General features: G+C 45.6%; 2 protein-coding genes across 7 annotated transcripts; one reads left to right on the forward strand and one right to left on the reverse strand.

Moving 5' to 3' along the window:
- Nucleotides 1–853: 853 nt before the first annotated feature.
- LOC114875598 (zinc transporter ZIP11) lies at nt 854–14,226 on the reverse strand. Of its 2 annotated transcripts, none has more exons than XM_029186042.2 (6): nt 13,744–14,226; nt 12,569–12,950; nt 11,619–11,770; nt 11,460–11,545; nt 3,321–3,578; nt 854–2,198 (listed from the first exon to the last, which is right to left on the reverse strand). In XM_029186042.2, the coding sequence occupies exons 1-6, from the start codon at nt 13,849–13,851 to the stop codon at nt 2,120–2,122; spliced, it is 1,065 nt and encodes a 354-aa protein (XP_029041875.1). In that variant the 5' UTR covers nt 13,852–14,226; the 3' UTR covers nt 854–2,119. The 2 variants fall into 2 exon arrangements, with proteins under 2 accessions (XP_029041875.1, XP_029041876.1); XM_029186043.2 differs by having other exon boundaries at nt 12,701–12,950; nt 13,744–14,223.
- A 577-nt stretch (nt 14,227–14,803) lies between these two features.
- Nucleotides 14,804–16,495, forward strand: LOC114875602 (uncharacterized Golgi apparatus membrane protein-like protein CG5021). Of its 5 annotated transcripts, none has more exons than XM_029186057.2 (5): nt 14,804–14,905; nt 15,303–15,379; nt 15,448–15,682; nt 15,950–16,204; nt 16,275–16,495. In XM_029186057.2, the coding sequence occupies exons 1-5, from the start codon at nt 14,891–14,893 to the stop codon at nt 16,338–16,340; spliced, it is 648 nt and encodes a 215-aa protein (XP_029041890.1). In that variant the 5' UTR covers nt 14,804–14,890; the 3' UTR covers nt 16,341–16,495. The 5 variants fall into 5 exon arrangements, with proteins under 5 accessions (XP_029041890.1, XP_029041892.1, XP_029041891.1 ...); XM_029186059.2 differs by having other exon boundaries at nt 14,805–14,905; nt 15,950–16,192; XM_029186058.2 differs by having other exon boundaries at nt 14,807–14,905; nt 15,962–16,204.
- The last annotated feature ends 55 nt before the right edge of the window (nt 16,496–16,550 follow it).

Raw genomic sequence — 16,550 nt, forward strand, 5'->3', positions numbered from 1 at the left:
GGACTAACACACCACGTGATCAGCCCTTTAACTTTAGCAGCCGATTACCGCACTACTCGCGACCACCGACGTTTTCTCTATCGTCCTTTTTTCTTTCTCCTTCGTTTTCCTTCCACCTTTACCTCCCTCACCCCTGTCGCCATCAGCAGCACGCTTTTCACTCCCTTCCATTCTCTCCTTCTGCCTACCTGCTGTTTAACGTTGCACCGCATCTGCATCTCTCCTCTCCATCCCTTCCTCTCCCTTACTCGCCTTTCAACGATTTTCCTGTATATTTTGCACGAGTGAGTGTCTCCTCTTTCTCCGAATCGAAGAAAGTCCATGTCTCTCTCCTCCCTCCCTCCCTCCCATCCACCCACCCAGTTTCGACTAGTCCGTCGTCGATGACTGCGTCATTTCTATACGAAAGCACGGTTCTTTTTTCTCGCTCCGGTGATTCTCTTTCTTGAATACCGATGCGTCCCTGTCGGTCGGCATCCCCACCAGAGGATTCGGGTCGACTCGATGCACCGGGAAACCGAGCGACGATCTACAGCCGTCTCTGTCGCTCGGCTCCATTCATGCCTCGACTCTCTTTGGGTTATGCAACTTTGGCGAGACGCGAGACGCGGGACGAGGGGATGCGTCGACCCGCTCCGATACTGCACGCTCGTTTCACCGAATCTTGCGCCTCGCGGACAACGAGAACTCACTTACCGGACTAACCTTCCCCGTCGGTGCACGTTACGCTAGGTATTCTTCATCTATCGGGAATACGGAATCCCGGCTTCCGGTAACCATCTACTTACCCAAAGTTTCTCTTTACGCGTTTCAGGATAGACTTGGACGGAATTTCGCATCGAATTCAGGGTAGTTCGTTCGTACTTTGCTTTTTATTGCTTCTTATACACATAATGTATCAGAATTAACAGAGGAAAGTTTCGCACGTTTCACTTGCTCGTAAGGCAAATTGATTCGAATCGAACACCGATCGACTTGAAAAACCTCTCGCTTCACGATCGTGGATATGTTCTCGCGATACAGTGCACTTTACACTTGGTTAACAAACCCAAATCTCTCGAATAGAAACGACGACGACGACGTTTCGATCGAGATCACGGACGAAGGCTACTTTGCTCTCGAAACGCTTATCTAGTTCCTCTAATTTTTCTACGTGTAATACTAACGCGTGAATTCCTTAAATCTATCCGAAGATTTGTCAGAAGGAAACCTTGCTCCTGGTATCTTACGAGTAATCGTTCAGAACGAAGAACCGCACGAGACATCGATGCGTGTTTCGTTGGAACGACAGACGAGTGTTCCGTTAAGTAGATAAGAAAATGAAAAGAAAGGCAATGCGGCAAGATGGCAGTTTGTAAAACTTACGCGTCTAAACGGAAAGGTAATGCATCGATACACCCAGGTCCACGAATGGGTGAATGCTTTTTGGAAACGACGATTACGTAGCCGTGTACTCGGTGTACTCGAGACGGCTACACGCGTGTCGTGCGAAACACGCATCGAGATTGCGACGTTCCTGCTATCCGTGAGAAAGCTCGTTCAAAAGAAAATAGTGTAGAGGGAATCTTGCGCAACGTGGCAGGGAACCGCACCGATTCTTTACGTTCGCCTTCTCGAACGAACATTGGCAAACGTGTCGCAAGCTTTTCGTCGATTTCACTTGCGTTTCCTGTGTCAACGAAGCAAGCTTCGCGAGATTACCGTCGAACGAGAAGAAAATCCGTGAGAAGCAATTTGTTTATTTCCCTGAGACAGTGGAAGTTCGATGCCACGAACGAGGTCCTTTCGTCGCCTGATTGATTTCTGAATTGACTTTTGTAAACTGACCAACGGGGGACTAGATTCATGGAAGTAAGGTGTCTCGATGGATCTGACCGGCGGGTTATTCGAGATTGACTGTGCGCGTGACGCTAGCTTTAAAATCTCGGTGCCAGCGAAACGACAAATTTATCTAATACAGCTAAAGTGACGCGAGAAAAAAGTGATCAGGAATTTTGCGACCGACGGAGTCACGAAGAGGAAATCAACATTCTCGCGTAATACTTGAAGTGAATAGGAGAGGAATCGAGTTCCGTCTCCATCGCGAGTTCTCTCTAATTTCGCGCGCGACAAACGATTTTTACCCTAATCCGACGTCTAAGGACATCATTATCAGGAACCCAACGATGGCGGCCCAGCTGGCGAGTTTACTGTTTCCACTGCAATCAGAAAGGAAGAAATACGTATTGTTTAAAGAGTCCAATTGTCGACGGAGAGAAGCATGCTTTCCCACAGCTAGGCAGAGGAGACCAGGTGACGGTGATATCGAGATTCGATGGAGAAAACGATCGTCGAGAAGGAGAAGGAGAGGAACGGCGATGAAAAATACGACGGTGGAAATATTTCAAATCTGCGCACGAAAACGAAATACGCGCAAGGTGCAGGTACAGAGAGGTGGCACAAGCGGCGGAGATGAGAGAAAGAATAGCAGGATGGCGAGAAATAAAAGGCTTTTCGTGCTATAAGTAGGGATTAAGCACACACAAAGCACACACGCTCGTACCCGATATTGCACGTCACGGCTTGTTGATTTCGTAAATTATACACGGCCATCAATTTTAACGGCCGGTGAAATGCGCCGTTGTGTTTCGGTGGGCGTTCTACCACATCAATCATATCCGCGCGGTAAATACCTCCTTTCGGTGTGCCTCAGAAATTTGTATTTTTATTAGCCATTATCGTCCTCGTGTCCGTCTGATCGCTACGAGATTCCAGAACGAACGGCATTCCCCGTCCTCGTCGTTATCGCGGCTCTTTCGAACGATCAAAGGATCGTGCGAATTGAGAAGAATCGAGCGGAAGGACGAAAATCGAAAATCGCGCCCGTCCGTTCGCGTGGACATTCACCTTTCTATTCCCCCTGATATTTCTTTCGTGTGAAAAAACAAAAGAAGCGCGCGAAGCAACGGTTTACCCGTTAGAAGGGTAATAGATTTTCATCACTTTTGTATTTTCCAGGCATCGTAGGGTTCCCGAGGGAGCGGACCGAACTCTGGTATCTCAGGAGTAACGTGCACACGCGTATATACTGTACTCTCGGGTATCCGAGCAGGACGGTTAGATCGCAGGCGAAATACAAAAGAAAGCAATTATAATGACAATGCGCCTTCGGCTAGGTGGTCGGGCCTGGGAAAGAAATTCGTTGCGTCCGTTTTACCGATGGCAAGCTAACTACGCCACTGTCGATATCGAGATACTTTTCGAATTCGTACGCTTCCTTCGCGTTTTCGTGTAAGGCGGCACGACGAAAATCGCATGCAACGGTAAGAAATCGTACGAACCTTTGATGCGCTTCCGGGATGATGTCGTCGATCACCACGTAGATCATTGCACCGGCTGCGAAGGCTAGCGCGTAAGGCAGCATAGGTTCGGCGAGCGTCACTCCGGCTGCGCCAAGCACGCCTGCCAGTGGTTCCACCATACCTGACAGTTGACCGTACCAGAAGCTCTTCAACGTGCTGATCCCCGCCGATCGAAGCGGCAGAGACACCGCCAATCCTTCGGGAAAATTTTGAATGCCGATGCCGATCGCGAGATTCCTGGAACAGAAAGTTGCGGCGAGTTTTAGCGAAAAAAACGAGAAAGGAAAAGGTGTATCGTCTCGATCGCGATAAAAATAAAAGCGACGAGACAAGGTGGCTCTTTGCACGAGCCAACTCTCCACACTCTGCCCCTGGTCGCGGTGGCTTCTTGAAACTGGTCGACGGCTTCGACATTCTCTAGATTTTTCCAGTTGCTCCAGCCGCGAGGCTACCTTGGACGCGCTTGCTGCTAAGCTAATAATCCCGTTCCATGGCTATTCCACGAATCCTCTCTTAATCTTACGGAACAGCGTGAAATTTTCACCTGTCGCGTAAAGCGACCGATCGATCTGATCTGTTTCTTCTAAACGAACGAACTTTTCAGTTTCTAACCAACATTCCATCGGGTTCGTCTACTCGTTTACCGTACGTCGCGTCGGTCCGGATCGATAATGGTGATATACGAGGCAACGATCGATACCGCGGAGAATTAACGAAGAAAGTCAGACGGATTGAACGAAAGAAGATAAGGAGAGGAGGGTAAAGGGGAAGGCGGGAGAGCGAGCTACCTAGCAGGTGAATGAACCAACACGATCCTGTGTACGTGTATATACGTAACGTTCGCGCGCAGACAAGAAGACGCGAACACTGGCATACCGTACTGCCGCTTCGCGGCAAGGCCTTTCCAGCCTTTTAAATCGAACGATTCGCGACTTGCGGGAAACGAAGGAATACCCAGACGAGGCAAAAGAAAAATTCCTCGAATCGATGGAATTTTGTTAGGATATGGATTTGGATTCGGATCGAATCGCGAGCCAGGAGAAAACGGTACCACGGATTCGACGGGAAGACCGAGTCGGATAGATGAGATCGGACAGCCGGTAAAACGAGGGAACGAGGCGAAATATAGGGAGCCGACCGGTGGAATTTGATTGAGAAGTTAAGGATGATCGAACGCGAAAGAGGAGCTCGTCTGGAGGAGAGGCAACCGAAAGGGGAGAAGACAGGGGGTAGAAAAAGAGGGGTCGATAGCGTAGACGAGGGGTTAGGTGTTTCAGGTATATCGTCGGCGATCGTTTAAAATTTCCAAAGATGGAACAATAGATCGGTTGATCGGTTGGCATAGAACGGCGAGGTGGCTGTTGTAGCAGGTGAATGAATGACGCGATCCAAGCTCCTCCTTCCGATGCAGGATCCACGGTATAGATCGCGCTCTCTCGTACAGGCTGAGCACATGGTATGGTGTATGTCATGCCATGCGACGCGACGCGACGCGCGTTATTTCATGGGATGGCATCGTCGTCGCGTTCCTACGGCATCGACGTACATAAGTGGTTGTACAGTTAACCCGTCGGGTCCGGCTGTTCGCCGGTTGCACCAGGGGAGGTCACCCAACTTCCAAGAACGAACCTCTCCTTCTACCACCCTGGCTTCGCCTTCTTTTCTCTTTTCCTCTCTCCCTCCACTCTTCTCTTCCCTTCTGTTACGAGTTCCAAGCGTTTCTACGGTTTCTTTTCCTTCTCCGATACTTCCTTCTGATTTCCACGGTCACGTCGGCTCAGCTCCTGGTACCCGATTTGATTTTTCATCTAACGATCGATTTCGAAAGCCTTTCCGACACTACTTACATCAGCTCGTTCGTTCTGTTCGCTCGCTTTCGACGCGTTGATAATAAAATTAGCAGTTTACGAACGATTAACCCGATTGACGCACGTGTGCCAAAGTAATGTTTGAAGAGGCCATTAGCCGGTATCTTCTCCTTTCTTCTCCAGTTGCCGCTCGTTTCTAGATTAGAAAGCGTTTATCGCTACTCGGCCAGTTACCAACTCTGCTTCTACGTGATTCGCGAAAGAGAGAGGGAAACCTTGAACCAACGTCCATTCATAAATTTTTTAATACTTTCGCCGTTGTCATCGGAGTTTTACATCGAAAAACACGAACGCTCGTGGAAGGCGCGTTAAAAACGAGATCGCGATCCAGAGGTTTGCCTTTTAAATTAGAAATCGATCGATCGCCGGAGGAATTGCGCGAGGGCGTCGCGCTGTCTCGGGAGTCGAAAACGGAGGATCTCCGTTGGCGGAAGAAAAAGTGGAGATCTCACCAAACTGGTTAGCTGTCTATTAGAGGAAAAGAAAGGAAAAAAGTAGCACGAGTTTGGTACCGGTGCTCGCACGAGTCAAAGTCGAAGCAGAACCGTACACCGTTATACGCGCATATTCGATCGAGCGGTAACTCGGTGGTCTAGCGAGAGGACAAGCGTAAAAATTTGCTTGCCCGAATGAATCTAAAGAAATTGGTCGTCCAACTTGGCCGACTATATCGAACGTAACAGCACGGTTTACCGGTGTGTACCAACATGGCGGACGAATGGCTTCGTTGAACGCATCAGAGTCGCCATTTTGCATTCCATAAGGCCGCGGTTGTCCTTACGTGGCAACACCTATCCTCTCCGTCGTGGTCGTGCAACGACCGAAAGGATCGTAAATTACTTTTCCCCGAGATCTTTGACCGTAGAAATATCCGACAGCTGTTATTCAACTTCTCTACGACATCGGGTGTCCAACTCCGCGACGAGCTAGGACGTCTCGCGTTCGTCCTCGCGAAAGGAGAAAGAAAAGGAGCTAAGAGATAGTTTCACTAAAACTACAATCGTCGCGCCATTTATTCGCGATCGGTCTCACCGTGCGTTCACCGGCCACGAATTCCATCGATCCCTCGCGTAACCCGACTACCGTGTCGAGGCAGCGGTAAAACTCGATCATCCGGGATACGATAACGAGCAATTTTTCGCGTCGAATCGCGACTTTGAAAGGAAACGCGTGCTCGGGTCGACGAGGCTAGAGGAAATCGAAGCGCATGCACGAGAAGAGAAACGATGCCGAAAGAAAGGCGAAGAAACTTTCGGGGTGGGACACGGTGGTACCGCGATTGGTGAACCTGAAAGATATAGATAGAGATAGACGAGGGATAGGGATTTGTCGAGGAGGGAAGCGTATGTTCGTTACACGTATAAACGTGGATGTATACGAGAAAAGTAAGGAGCGAGCAAGACAAAAAGGGGATAGAGAGGCTGGGGGAAAGGGAGCGAAGGAGCGATCTCGGAGAGAGGAGATAGAGAATGTGTGAGTTTGTGTGTCTCTCTGTGTGTGTGAAAGAGAGAAGAAGAGAGAGAGGGGGGGATGAAGAAGGGGGCGCAAAGATGAGAGAGCGAGGGGAAACGAGAGAGGGAGTAAGGAATGCATGGGAACGAGGCGCAAGCGGGCCGACCGCGATTTGCCCGTCCCGCATTCCACCAACGCCAAGCTGAGCTCTCCGACTCTTCTCGGCTCGGAGTCCCGAGGCCACCGGCCACGGTCTAACACCGTAAAATCATAAGTCCAAGATCAACCCCGTTCTTCTCTAGAACCTACACCTCCGGTCTTATCTGAAATAGAAAGGAAACTAGCCGATTCAACTGGAAAACTTTTCGCGCCACGATCTATTCCTCGTTTCTTAGGTATCCACGTCGAGACGTAGTTTCGTTTCAATTAGCTGAACGCGGAACAACAATACCGGCGGACCGTTTTAAACCGAGATCAGGCAAGGTGATTGGCCGAGGGGAACAAGATTCCGAAAGCAGGTGTCCGCGGCGAGTTTGACGGGCGGGGCGGAAAGAAATGGCACGATTTGCAAAAAACAGACGCTAGTTTGTCGAATAGTGTGCAGAAGCGATCCCGAGGTCGTCGTCAAGGGACATAACGGATCCGGCTGTTGGTCTGTTCCGAGTAAGGTACGCGGCGCGCATGCGTAATGCCGCTGCATTCCAAGCATTGCGAAGTCGCTGCACCGTGCACCGCGCCGCGCCGGTGCATCGGCCGATGCCAGAGAAAGAGAAACGAATTAACCGAGACCCAAGGGGGACAGAGAGAATGCAGAGAGAGGAGAGGAGAGTGCCGTAGCAAGCTACAATGACAAACCGTGCTCGTTGATCCTTTAACTCGATCGATTTCTTCCACGATTTTCCAGAAAACTGCATCCTGTCTTTATCCTTTCGATCGGTAATCTTTCGATATCCGGAAACGAGACGGGAAAAGGGTTAAGTAGAGAGGGTGAGCCGCGAGTTGGCGAGCTCGGAGCAGGAAACACGAGTCGAGAAAAAGTATCGGAGTGTCGCTAGCTTAGAGAACGTCTCGCGAGTCAGGTTCTCAGAATCCTTCGTCCGTGAACAATAGCGCTTCAACGAATGTACGTGGTAATCGGCTAGACGAGAGAATCTTTGGATGCACTTCGTAAGATAATCCGAGACAACTGTAACCGACTATCATCTAAACCAAAGGCTCGGGACAAACTTGTGGGGTTAATGAATTTCGTCTACAACAGAAGGCACTTTGTCGCGAAGAAGGTACCGAGCCGCGTACCTATCGCGCCGCACGTGCACTTATAACGCTGTTCAGCGAGGCTAAGCGGGAAGCAGTATATCGTAACCGACTTCCGTTGCTATTAACGCACGTCAGTACTGGCTTTCCGCGTGCGATAAGCACCAGGTACAAAGTGCAACGATTACGAAAACGATAGAAGCGGTTTCTTTACCGAGCGAGTGCAACTCGGTTCCGTATAATCGTAGCCGAAAAATCAAACGATCGATTCGAGGAGTAAGGTGGTAAACGATGCTAGAATGGTTGGAAGGTAGCAAAGGTAGTCGGTGTGCAAGTCGGAAAGAAAAAAAAAATGAACGTTGCGAGTTAGAAGGAAGGAGGAAGGGTAAAAGGCGAAGAGAAAAGAGCGGTCGAGTAAAAAGGAAAGAGTAGAGAGACAGGAGGACAGAGAGGAACCGTGAGCTCTGGTCGGTCGGTCGGACGGTATATAATAAGACAGACAGGAGGATAGCACCGAAATGAGGTGGTTTCGTCGGCAGCTTTGTCCGGCGCCATGTTTAACATAGCACCACCTCATCTACGTGCCACGCCGACCCGCCACTCCGTAGTTCCTCTGTTTTTACGCCACCTCTTTCTCGCTCTCCTTTCCATTCCTCCTTCTTCACCGTTTCCTCTATTACAACACTTCTCTCTCGCTACGCGACGGCATGAACGAATCGAATCTCCTCGCCCTTCCCGTACAAGGTGATTATTATCAAGCAACGTCGATCGCGAACAAACGATGACGATCGATTTGCATTTTCTCAGCTTATTAAGCTCGCAACAGATAGCGTATGTATGTATGTACAGGGTCGGAGCTACGCGAATCTCAAAAGGTCGGGGGGGAAAAAAAAGGAAAAGGACGAATCCAGATTCCGCGAAAAATCGGGGCGTCTCGAAAGGTGAGTCAGTACCAGATCTCCTTGAGCGTTTTACGAGCGCAAATATCCTCGTTCCTATCGGCTGCCCACCTTTCCATCCTCCTACCAAACCAACCTGTGCGTACTTTTCTCTTTTTCTCGCTCTATTTCTTCTCCCTTCTTCCTCCGCTATAACTCCAGACAGACGGTACGACGATCTACCGTATAAACTGCGAAACCTTTCATTCATGATTCTTTGCCCGTCTCGAATGGAACTCGACTAACCTTTCCTTGAAAAGGACACGTATCGCTCGAAGCATTGACGCGCTAAAAATTCATTTCCATCCTCGACACGATGTTTTCCATTTGAAAAAGCTCGCATACAAAAGTTCGTTCCGTTTAGCCGGCCTCTGAACGTACGTAAGGGTCCAGCAGGCCGGATCGCGCGATCGTCGTGAGAACGGAATGTCGCTCGTTACGAACGAGTTGGGCTACAAAAGGGCATGCTGGGTCGATAAATGCTGAAGGCTGAGTGATTTTCCGAACGAGGACGCGCGTTTGTTGCTCCTCGCTCCACGAAACAGGTCGGTCGCGTTACTTCGGAGGAACGAGCTTCTTCGTCGTTTGCTTCTTTATCGCGAATCGATTCAACTTCTCTAAGCGACCTCTCGCCGTTTCTTCGCTCTCGATCCGTTCCCGTTCCCGAAAGGAATGTTTCATTTCCACCTAGCTCGTGTCACGGCTTACGAATCAATAATCGTTGAATAATTAAAAATAAGACGTATCGTTAATTGCTCGTTCGAGAATTATTCGACCGGGAAACTTTTCTCCGGACGACGATAAACGACCTAAAGAAACACGCGCATCGATAACGATGTACGCATAGCACGAACTGCTGCGTGGCGATACGCACCGCTCCGATCTATCGGCTGGGGTCATCTTTCGGACCGAGCCAACGTTTCATTCATAACCGGGAAACTTGCGCGAGATACCGCATTTACGTCGTTCCCCTTATCGCGGACTCTCTCGAATATCAGAATGAACAAAATAACCTCGAACAACGGAGATCCTTGCACCAGAATCCCGTACGCGGTTCAAAGTTTCCTTCGATTTCCAATCATTTTTTCCCTCCCCTAAGGTCCGGAGACCTTGCTCCTTTTCGTTAGCTTTCCCTTCCAACCGATTCCAATCGGCTCGATCGTTCTATCTGGATTTCTTAATTATATCGCACGGTAGAAAGGAAAACGCCGACACGATCCGTTCATTCCACGGATTCTTAATGGGCCTCCAACGCTTGTAATCTTCGCTTCGGGACGTTCGAGCACAGCGTCGTTCGAATGCTTCGGAATTCGGGCTGAACTTCGTATCGAGAAATCGTCTCGACCAGGAGAATTCGTTTTTTCTTTTTTTCATTCGTTCGTTTTCATGCCGATCGATCGCGGAAAACGCGAACGAAACTACGCGGAGTACGTTCGCGTACGTTAACGAACGATCCACGATGTAGCGAGCTATTCGCGTACACGGCCAATCGTACCGATAATTATAATCACCTTTTCTCCGCTGTTTGTAAAGAAGTTTCATTTCGTTATTTCGATAAGAGTGTTCTTAATGAATTTTCAGTGGAAAAGATTCGAACGAATACGGGGCGAGAATAAAAAGCATAACTCCGGGCTATCTTCGAGTGAAAAAGAGGAGAACAAGAGGAAGGTCCGAGATAGGAGAACGAGCGATTATCGTTGACATTTTCTATAAATAAGGTTTACGTTATTCGCTCGACTTCGGTGGAAATGAAAACAACGTCATCCAGATGTGTTAGTCGTACACGTCACCGTAGGCATCTCGCTGCTCCAAAGTTAAAGGCGCGTAAGGAGACCGAGTTCGGGACAAGTCTCCAGGAGAGGAGAAGAGGAGGAGAGAGGCAAGCTGGAATGGAATGCGCGGCGCCTAGGGCTCGTTGAATTCCAGGGCCACACGTGCCCTTCCCCGCGCCGCGGGCACACACCGCTGCCAATAAACTTCGCCTGCGGCTGGCACTCGCGCCGACCACCATAGAACTCATTCATGGAGACCTCCTATCACGCGCTCATAAATTGCGCCTCTTGAAATTCACCGACCCTGCCATCTACCGGCAACTCGATCAACTTACTCGAATCTTTTAACTCGATATTTTACCACTGTCGATAATTCGATGGCTCCAATTAGGGGTACACATTTTTATTTTTTATTATTATTTTTTTTGTATATAGAAGAGGAAAATAAAATGAGAGAAAAATATCGATATAATTTGAACGTTTCGAACATGTTCTCTGAGAATGTTTGAAGCGATCGGTTTAACCGTTTAACGCCGGGTGATCTGTTATAATGAATTTGATAGGCACGATTGATCTAACCGAACGACCTTAGATTGCACGTATTAAAGTTTGATCGAAATATAGTTATAACCTATTCTGGATACTATTCATAGCGCAGTGATCCGCTACTAAAATTCTATTTCCACCGTATTTTTTAATGGCGCAATATCGATAGACGTACTTACTTCCTTTATCTCCTATTTTACATACAATTAACACCCCATCGATAACCAGCGTACGAGATTTACGCCGAGATATTCCCGAGATTCGTTAAAACGTAAACGTTTCGCTTACCTTGCATTTTCAAAAGTTGCTGATGCACTACTGCCTACTGCCGCGAATCCGACTCCAACTGCAAGCCCCTCTGGAATGTTGTGCACCTAATTTGATGGAAAAGTAAGATTTTGATAAACTTATGATATACAGAGTTTGACCATTGATAAGTTTACGTACCGTAATAGCAACGACTAGCAACAATACTCTTCTCCACTGATTATTTTTGCATTCATTGTTAGGATCCTCGTAAACTGCCCCGACTTCTCCTTGCTCTTCTGGTCTGTTTATCCTTGCGATTTGACGCCTTCTGCTATTTTGTTCGTAAAAACCTAAAAAACGGCATTGGTTTACTGGCATTTTAGCATCGCAACATTTTGTCATAAATTACAGTAATCACAGAAATCAACAAGTAAGCTTAGTGTATGTAATTATAAGCGATAAATTTTTCTTTCTCTCCGTTATTCTTGCGATAAAGCAAGCGAAAAGCTTCTGTAAAGCTTGTGAATTGTTTAGCCCGTTGTGTTTCTTTTGCTTTAACGTTTCGTACGTTAGATCCGCAGGCAGGATTAATAAGATCAGTTTTGTCAATTCGTAGAATTTTCGTTCGGTATGTAGATCATATGATATACCGATATAACTTACACGCTAATTGCATTACGCTGACGATGCAACTAACTCAAACAACCGGATACTATATTTGTGTTTCTTTTTATCGTGCATACTCCTTTTGTTGCTCTCAGAATATTTGCATGCGTACGCTATTGTGTTTTTTAATATAACTTTCTATATGCGAAGCAATGTAACGCGTTAACAAACGTACCAAACGATAATAATAACGTAAAATTGGAGAAAATTGTTAGGAGGGAAAACGATATACTTATCAGAAATAAGAAAAAAAAAAACCTATTAATTTACATCGCAAGGAAAAGCGCGTACGATGCATGCATCGATGCAATTGTTTATTTCTGAATAAGTTTATCGTTTGCTTTGTATGAAAAAGCGAAGAGGGGCGAGTGTACATTGACGTATACAAATAGAGACATAATATAATACAGGTGTATCGTGAACTGATCCCATTTTCCAAGCCTACAGAGAGAATTGGATGTTACAAGTAAAAAGTAAGATACCATCTATGGTGGTCGACTCAATTTGTGTATACATTTTTCCATCGGATAACTGTACGTCGTTATACTGATCATAATCGTCTAAGTCCTCGTCACTCTTTAGTTTTGCAAGGATCTTGCGTCTTTGTTTCGTACCGACTGACTGCATAGCTAAAAGCACATTGGGGGACTGAATGCCGAGGGAAGATATCAACGCGTCCGTCCCGTAAACGAAAGCCGCGCCTACGAGAAATCCAACTCCAACCGGTACGAACGCGTATTCGCCTTCTGATCCGTAAACGTTGCTTTTTGCGGCCATTTCGATGGCAGGTGCCAGTAGAGACCAATAACTTGCCGCTACCATTACGCCTGCCGCGAATCCTAGGCTGACATCCAACAGTTTACGCTGAAACAAAATCAATTTCATCCTTTCAATTTTCATCGATTTTTCCTCTTTCGTCATTCGTCGTTCACCTTCGCAGTAGACGAATTTTGTTTTCTATCTGAATTTAAACCGCGCGTCTACCAAGGTTGATCAAGGAGAAAAGGATTAATTATAGGAAGAAATAAAGTAAATCGACAAAATATTTGTTCAACGCGCTTTGTTCAAGTTTTTCCTTTTCGATGGGTTTTATCTTTGTTTCTCAATTAACAAAATTTAGAGATAGAATGGTAAACGTAGATTATCAGGTGACGTCGATACAGATTACATTGGTATGTAAGATAACCTTGAATCAGTTGGAATTAAAATTTGAATTGCATATTTTTCGGCGATAGGAGGTGTAGTTAAAATGAAATGTATCGATATACATGGTGATGATAATTTTAAACTTTAACGACGAACGGAAAAAAATTGCTCGACTCTTACAATAATATAGCATTAAGATTAATTAAAATTGAGATTTATTCAGTGAAGCAATAAAAACCGCGTATCGATACGTGATACACTAACGAGACGAATAAAATTGCATATGAATATCATTACAATTTAAGTTCGCCTTGGGAATAGAATCGTAACGATTTTTAAAAAATGACCACCTTCCCGCGCAAAGGGAGCACTTCGGATAAGGTTAGAATGTGCTCCGAAAGGATTAAAACTAAATATACTATCGTTTGTTTAGAATGAAATAAGATGAAAGATTGAACGGTTCGAGGATATTGTTCGATTATGAAAATAAGATAGAGGTGAATAAACTCACTTGTTTTCCACGAATTACGATGACGAGTGCGGCACCCGCTGCAGTGAGAGCCCACGTAAATAACGTTCCTAGGAGCGCCTGCGTGATCGGCGAATAATCCTTTAACATTGTGTCAATCGTACAACCCTCGGCACCTTAAACTATACCACATATCCTCTGCAACGTGCACCACGAGAAACTGTTTCGTGGGACACAACATCCGCTGATGTGCATTCAGTCCCCCGCACTTATCTCAACCGCCACCACCACTACTGCCTTCATCGGCACGGTTACTACCACCAGCGAACAACAGTGCTGCTACTATCGTTTTATTTCTACCATCACACGCGCGCGCACATTCGTTCTGCGAGTTTGTCCCTACGTTTGTGAATCATGATCTCCGAGCAGGATACAACACAGAACGTTTACGTGAGACCGGACGAACATACTTGTACGACTTTACACCACACGTATGGGGTTGCTTCTACTTGTCGCGCGTCACGCCGAATGTAATTTTCGATATTCGACCAATCGAAACCTCGATTCGATAGGCCAATCTGAAAGTAGCATCTAGCCACGCGCGAATACGATGGAAATATCAAAATGTTGTTTAAATTTTTGAATTGGCGAGAAGCTTGTATGTCAGATACGAATCTCTACTCTATTGTAGCATTTTAATTTAAAATAAAATGACGTACGTTTCGCGCTTTTTATGCGGTTACGTGGCGCTATCGTCGATATATTTTCACTATTATTCGTTCAACGAAAGAACGTACCTGTTCTGCGCAGCTCAGGGATGCCCTCTACTCTTCCTTTTAACTTCGTGGCACTTTATGGTCGTATACACGGTGGACAAAAATATATGAATAGAGAAAGCAAATGATAATATAGAGTTATTATAGTCCGTCCGACGAAACGAGTCAGTAAATGTATGAAAATTCACGAGCTCGATGCAGACACGACTTACGCCGACCGAAGCGCTTGAAGAACTGTAAACAACTGCGCGTCGAACTTGCTTCGAGCACGTGAATTATAAATCCGAGCACTGGATATACTGTTCGATGTCACGATATGCATCTGCTGTCAGACTTAACATGCGCAGAACAAATAAAAACTCGTCGTATGACAGGTACGATCTCTCATTGAACGAATAATTAAACATGCCAACATGGCGTCTGCGTCGGTAAGTGCGAGGAAGGTTTTAACCCTTTCGATTTGTGTACATTGATATCAAAATGCATTTTTCTTTATAAAGTACTAATTTTTTCCAAGCGTGATAAGTGAACAGTTTCTAGCATACGAAAAGTTGATGTTACCTCATTGTAATATCGTAAAAACTATATTAGTGACGTTTGATCGTGAATTTCAGTATGTGTATTACTTAAAGCATATTATTCAAATCGATATGCACAGATAAAAGATTTTTAAATATACAAAGTATCGTATCGCTTCATTTTTATATATACGATCTTCTATTAAAGACAATGAATTTTGTTTTACTCCTAACATTGTGGTTATATACATACTAAGTTGCAATGTTATACATTTGTTACTGTTTAATCCGCATCTGTCATTCCTAGGTTCCTTTACTAATGGACGACGATACAATCGCTTTTGGAGAAGAGGATGAAGCTAATCAAAATGGCAATAAACTCAAGTATGTCCCAATGCATAGGTTACAGTATCTAACCAGTTGTTCTTCAATAACATCTTGTTCTTTTGCAGACATCCGTATGTCACTATGTTTCACTTGGTATTCAGAGTAGCAGCAGCGGTGGTTTATATATTCTGTGAAACTTTTTCAAGCAGTTTTGTAGCTAACTTTATAACTGTAGTATTACTTTTGTCAATGGACTTCTGGACAGTGAAAAATATTACTGGAAGATTGATGGTTGGCCTCAGGTGGTGGAATTACGTGGATGATGATGGAAAAAGTCACTGGGTATTCGAATCCAGAAAGGTTTGTTCTTAAGTTTTTATTTATATAAGCTGTTTATTTCAGAGGACCAGTTCAGGATATAGATTTCCAATTGTTACTCAGAATTGATGCCTTATGTCCATTAATTCAAGGTTTACTGGCTTTCACATTGGGTATCCTTGACCTATTCTTCTTAATGTTATAATTATGCAGGAATTTATTGTTTCATTGTTCTTAGAAAAACGTTGTAGAAAAAGTTGCAGCTGCTCACCATGATATGCAAGATCTACTATGTACCCTGTGTTCCAGGGTGTTCAACAGAACCGCATCAATTCCCAGGAAGCTCGTATATTTTGGTTGGCATTGATTTTCTGCCCGCTTCTATGGTCGGTGTTGTTCATAACAGCATTTTTCGGCTTTAAATTCAAATGGCTGTTGCTCGTGTGTATCGCAATCGCTCTGAACGGCGCTAACTTGTATGGATACGTGAAGTGTAAAATGGGAAAGGATCAAAACATCTCGGCAACAACGAGCAATTTCTTGAGGAAACAGGTCATACAAAATGTTGGTGCATAGAACGTGTTATTTAAGTTGTTTGTAAACGTTTGCAATCATGCATGATGTTTTATTACAGGTTGCATCTATGATGACCAGGAGTCCTCCTACAACCAATCCAAACGAACCGGCCAACATGATATGAGCTGTAAATTTTCAGACGTGATATTATTTAAATAGAACGCTGCCATAAAGAGCATCGTACTGGAAACACTCTAATTTGTACATACGTATTAACGTGAATATTATTATTACTATATGTATCGACGAAACGATATAATAAAGTTGCTATTTAAATCATCTGGTCGTTGTTCTTTCTCGATCATCCTCTCCGAAATAAAATTGAACGTAACAA

Source organism: Osmia bicornis, chromosome 10, assembly GCF_907164935.1.
Source record: "Osmia bicornis bicornis chromosome 10, iOsmBic2.1, whole genome shotgun sequence".
NCBI classification, from domain to species: Eukaryota; Metazoa; Arthropoda; class Insecta; order Hymenoptera; family Megachilidae; genus Osmia; species Osmia bicornis.